The sequence below is a fragment of the Terrapene carolina genome, unplaced genomic scaffold (genome assembly GCF_002925995.2).
Source record: "Terrapene carolina triunguis isolate 2854851 unplaced genomic scaffold, T_m_triunguis-2.0 Scaffold419, whole genome shotgun sequence".
Lineage (NCBI taxonomy): Eukaryota > Metazoa > Chordata > Testudines > Emydidae > Terrapene > Terrapene triunguis.
The window spans coordinates 6,862-12,055 of record NW_020664770.1 but is presented as its reverse complement, the minus strand read 5'-3'; the positions used below and the strand labels follow the sequence as shown (position 1 = coordinate 12,055).

The 5,194-nt window shown below is 50.3% G+C and overlaps 1 protein-coding gene across 1 annotated transcript; it reads right to left on the bottom strand.

The window, feature by feature from the left end:
- Positions 1-528: 528 nt before the first annotated feature.
- Positions 529-3,816, bottom strand: LOC115271319 (zinc finger protein 34-like). The gene is made up of 3 exons (XM_029912996.1): positions 3,783-3,816; positions 3,063-3,176; positions 529-2,662 (listed from the first exon to the last, which is right to left on the bottom strand). Exons 1-3 carry the CDS (start codon positions 3,814-3,816, stop codon positions 1,386-1,388), a joined length of 1,425 nt encoding a protein of 474 aa, XP_029768856.1. The 3' UTR covers positions 529-1,385.
- Positions 3,817-5,194: the final 1,378 nt, after the last annotated feature.

The following is a 5,194-nucleotide window of genomic DNA, read 5'->3' as shown; positions in this document are numbered from 1 at the left end:
GCTCCTTGGATGTCTAAACAGGGGAATATTGAGTAGGAGTAGAGAGGTTTTATTACCCTCCGTATTTGGCAATGGTGTGACAGCTACTTGAATACTGTGTCGAGTTCTGGTGTCCACAATTCAAGAAGGTTGTTGATAACCTGGAGAGGGTTCAGAGAGGATCCACAAGAATGATTAAAGCCTTGGGAAACATGCCTTATAGTGAAAGACTCCAGGACCTTGATCTAATTACTTTAGCAAAGAGAAGATTAGGAGGTGACTTGATCACAGTCTCTAAGTAAGTATCTTGGAAACAAATATTTGACAATTGGCTCTTCAGTCTAGCAGACAAAGATCTAACAAGAGCCAATGGCTGGAATTTGAAGCTGGACAAATTCAGCCTAGAAATACGGCACAAACTTTTCAACGGTGGGACAACTTACCAAGGGTTGTGGTGGATTCTCCATCAGTGGCAATTGTTAAATCAAGACTGGATGTTTTTAAAAAAAAGTTCTGCTCTGGTTCAAACAGGAATTAATTCACAGAAGGCCTATGGCCTGCGCTATGCAGGAGGTCAGGCTAGGGGAACACAATGGTCCCTTCTGGCCTTAGACTCGATGAACACACAGTGATTAGTGACATCACACAACTCTCCAGGGAAGTGGGCGACTATTACTATCCCCAGGGGGGCAGAGACGGGAGGAACGGCACCACAGAGAGGGGAAGTGACTGGTATGGGGTCACACAAAGAGAGTTGGCTACTGAACTGAGAAGTCCTAACTTCCACTTCCTTCGCCCTGCTCTAGCCACCTGACCACACTCTCTTCTCAGAGCCAGGAGCCAAACCCAGGAGTGCTACGTCCCAAGTCCCCGGCTCTCACAGGGCAATCAAACCTCTCTGGGGAATCTCCCCCCTGGATTCCCCAATGTCCAGTGCATCTCTCTCCCCTCCTTCCCCATGTCTACAGGGACGTTCAATACACCGAGACTTGCTCTCAAATCCTGTTACTTCAGAGCAGTAGCTCTCGGCTGCCTTATAACTACAGCCCCATACGGCTACTTGGTGCTGCCCTACAGAACATCCCCGCGCATCTGTCCTCAAGGCCTTAGGAGCTGCAAGGATGACTGGATGGCAACGGGAAATTTTTACCTCCCTGCTAAATTGGAACTTGCACAAATGTCTCCCCACTAATTCCATCGCCTGCTCCCCCTAGACCCTGAAATGACTCATCTCCCCAATACCCAGCATTTCCCCCTCCTCTGGCCCCACCAGCCGTCCTCACTGAAATCCAAACCATCCACCTGCCTGCTGCCCGCACTCCGCCCATCCTCAATTGCAGCAGGTTTACACTTTGCTTCAAGGGAGCACAGACCCATTGCCCCACAGGGAGAGCTCCCACTGCCTTCTATCCTGTGTGGAGTTTCTGGTGGGACATGAGGGAGACCTTTGCCTTGTAGCTTTTCCCACAGACAGAACATTTATAGGGTGTCTCTCCATTGTGCATTCTCTGGTGTCTAATAAGGTGCCATTTCTGAGCAAAACTTTTCCTGCACTCGGGGCAGTTATAGGGCCTCAGGCCAGTGTGGATTCTCCTGTGTCTAATAAAGGCCGAGCTGTGACTGAAGCTTTTCCCGCAATCGGAGCATTTATAGGGCTTCTCTCCTGTGTGGATTCTCCGATGCACAATAAGGTCAGAGCTATTACTGAAGCTTTTCTTGCAGTCGGGGCAGTTATAAGGTCTCTCTCCTGTGTGGATTCTCTGATGTGAAATAAGTTCTGAGCTCTGCTTGAAACTTTTCCCACAGACGGAACATTTATAGGGTGTCTCTCCTGTGTGGATTCTTTTATGTATAGTGAGGTCTGAGCTCCGAATGAAGCTTTTCCCGCACTCAGGACATCTAAAGGGTCTCTCTCCAGTGTGGGTTTTCTGGTGTGTAATGACATGAGCCTTCCGACTGAACCCCTTCCCGCACTCAGGGCAGTAGAAGGGCCGCTCTCCCGTGTGGATTCTCTGATGAGTGATAACGTGTGAGCGCCGACTGAAGCTCTTCCCGCACTCAGGGCAGTTATAGAGTTTCTGTCCCATGTGGATTCTCTGATGCTTAATGAGGTTTGAGCCATCACTGAAGGTTTTCCCACAGTCGGGACAGTTATGGGGTTTCTCTCTCGTGTGGGTTCGTCGATGTGACAGAAGTTCTGAGCTGCGCTTGAAGCTCTTCCCACAGTCATGACACTCGTAGGGTTTTTCTCCCGTGTGGACTCTCTGATGTATAATCAGGGTAGAGCTCCGACTGAAGCTTTTCCCGCACTCGGGGCAGTTATAGGGTTTCTCCCCCGTGTGGTTTCTCTGGTGTACAATAAGATGTGATCTCCAACTGAAGCTTTTCCCACACTCAGCACAATCATATGTTTTTTCTTTAGTGCAGATTCCTGGCTGGATCGTGTCTTTGGGAAGGTCTTTCAAAACTCCTCCACGGTGAGTGGATTTACCCTGTGTCTTCCCTCGGTGGTTTCCCAGCTGCCTCTCTGGCCTGAGCTGACTCTTGCAGGTTGCTTCCTGGAGTCCTGAGCAGGGACTGTTCCCTTCAGCTCTTCCTGATCGCATCCCATGCAGTTCCACTTCCTCGAGACCTTCCCGCTGAGAATTCTCCGCCTCCTTCTCAGTCACCGTCCCATCACCTCCTGGGACAGAGGGAAAATTCAGACATGAATATCAACTTGATCTTGGATGAAAGGGAACCTCAGAAAGGAGAGTGCAAAGTGGGGAGCAAACCAAAATAACTGCTGGGAAGATTGAAAAAAGCAGGAGCTGAATGTCCCCGCCTCCAAAACCTTTCTCCGGAAGACAGGAGGGAACCAATTCTGCCTCCACATCCCATTCAACAACTCCGGATGAAGGGAGCTACAGTCAGGTGTCAGGCAGGGCGGGCGGGAAGCCATGAATCACACGACACCTCGTGGGAACAATCCTGACCTGGGTGAGATGGGGCAGAACTGGGGTAGCTCATGGGGCCTTTGTGGGAATCCCAGCTGTTGACATCAATGGCGGGTGGTTTCTGTGTCCATTTAACCAATTCCTCACCTGTGTGGATGTTTTTCAGGATCTCTCTTTCCTTAGAGCCCTGGAGATCCAGAACCCACGGCTCTTCCCCCCGTTCCAGCTGAGAGATCACATCCGGTTTGGGAATGGGAAAACCTGCTCCAGGAAAAGAAAACAGACGAGACAAGAATTTTACAGTTATTCTGACCCAGAGATGGGTTGGGTGGGTGCCCTTGTAGAAATTCAACAGATGGAAAAATGTTCCTAGAGCCCCTTTGGGATGGCCAGATGGTTCCTGGGAGACCTGCAATTCTTCCTGCAGGAGATTCAGGGATTTCCACCCACTAGGGATTATATGACTCTGGCAAAGCACAGTTGTGCAACTTCTTACCCCTTTGTAACCCTGGTGAGACCAGAGCCCTTTCCGGGTATAGAGCCAGTCCTGAGAAGGGAGGGACACACAACATCTTTCTGCATACCAGTGTGTGCCCATATTTAAAAACACAGATAGGAACATACCATTCATCCTCTCTCTTGGACATGCTGGGGATGGGGATGGGGATGGGGATGTCTTAACACCCTACTGTGTCTCCATATCTCCTCTCCCATAGGAGGAGGCATAGAGGACGCAGACGCTTCCCCATGGGTTCTGGGGAATCCCCCTGAAATCTAAGGGACCAGGGAAGAACCCTGAGCAGAAGCCAACCCAGATGCTTCAGAGACTCCCCAGCTTCTAATAACCAAGGAGACAGGAATCCTTACCCAGCGAGGTCACAGTCTCATAATTCTCCTGCATGATGTCCCTGTAGAGGGCTCTCTGACTGGGGTCCAGCAGAGCCCACTCCTCCTGGGTGAAATACACAGCCACCTCCTCGAAGGTCACCGGCCCCTGAAACAGCCAGAGTCCCCCACTCAGGACCTGTTCCTCTAGCCATAATCCCACCAGCTCAGTCGTGGGCAGGGCTGGAAAATCCCCCTCCCCACAGAGAGCAGGGAACTGCCCCAGAGAAGAGGAAATTTCTCAAAACTGTCATTAAAAACACACAGTTTCTGTGGCGAAACTGTGATGCCCAGAGCTCTCAACTCTGGTGATTTTATCATGAGTCTCACAATATTTAGTTGGAATTTTTGGACATTTCCCATGCTCTCATAGGAATCTCATGATTCCTGGCACAGAACTCACATGTTCCTTTGTTCAACATGGTCCCATTACTTTGGAGGGGAAGAGGCTGGAGTCAAACTGCCCTGATTCAAGATGGCCGCCACTTCCCTGCAGTTTTGGCATGTGGAAGTGAGAGTGAGACTGCCCTTGGTAAAGATGGCCACCAACTCACATTGAAAACAATGAGACTGAAGCCCTGCTCTCCTCAGGCACAACTGACTCTGTGGTTAGGAGACTGGACAGGAAACTATGAAGATAAATGGAAATGTGTGGGGGTCAGAGGGAGGCTGAGGGGGGGGGGGGGGGGATAGTTCAGTGGTTTGAGCATTGGCCTGCTAAACCCAGGGTTGTGTATTCAATCCTTGAGGGGGCCATTTAGGGAACTGGGGTAAAAATCTGTCTGGGGATTGGTCCTGCTTTGAGCAGGGGGTTGGACTAGATGACCTCCTGAGGTCCCTTCCAACCCTAATATTCTATGATTCAGGGGGATTTGTGGGGCCAGAGAGGCTGAGGAATAGCAGGGGCATATGGGGTTGCAGGTGTTAGAAACAGGAGACTGCAAAGGGAAAGACAGATGAATATAGGGCAGGTGGGAAAGAGACTGGAGACCGTGCGGGAAGACATTGGTTGGAGCAGAGTGGAGACAAAGTAATGGGAAGAGAAGGGGGTGGAGAGGGCCAGAAGGGCAGCTTCCCAGCAGTAGGGGAGGGTTAGTAGTTGGTGTCCCCCTGTGAGCAGCGGCAGGGAGGTTTAATTTTTGCACGTGTGCTGTTGCAGGTGAAGTTTTGTGGCTGCAATGCAATACATAAATACTGAGGCCAGGCAGCTTAGCCCCTGGTGGTGGGAGGGAGGGGCCCTGCCCCAATGCTGAAAAACCCAGAAAGCAAATAAAATTGCTGCAAAATGTATTTTTTTTTTTTTTACACTAGTGTTTTTTAAGATGAACTGGAGAGGCAAACAGGGGACTTTTGGAGGGAGTGTGAGAGGTTTCTTCTAGGTACAGTTTTACGTG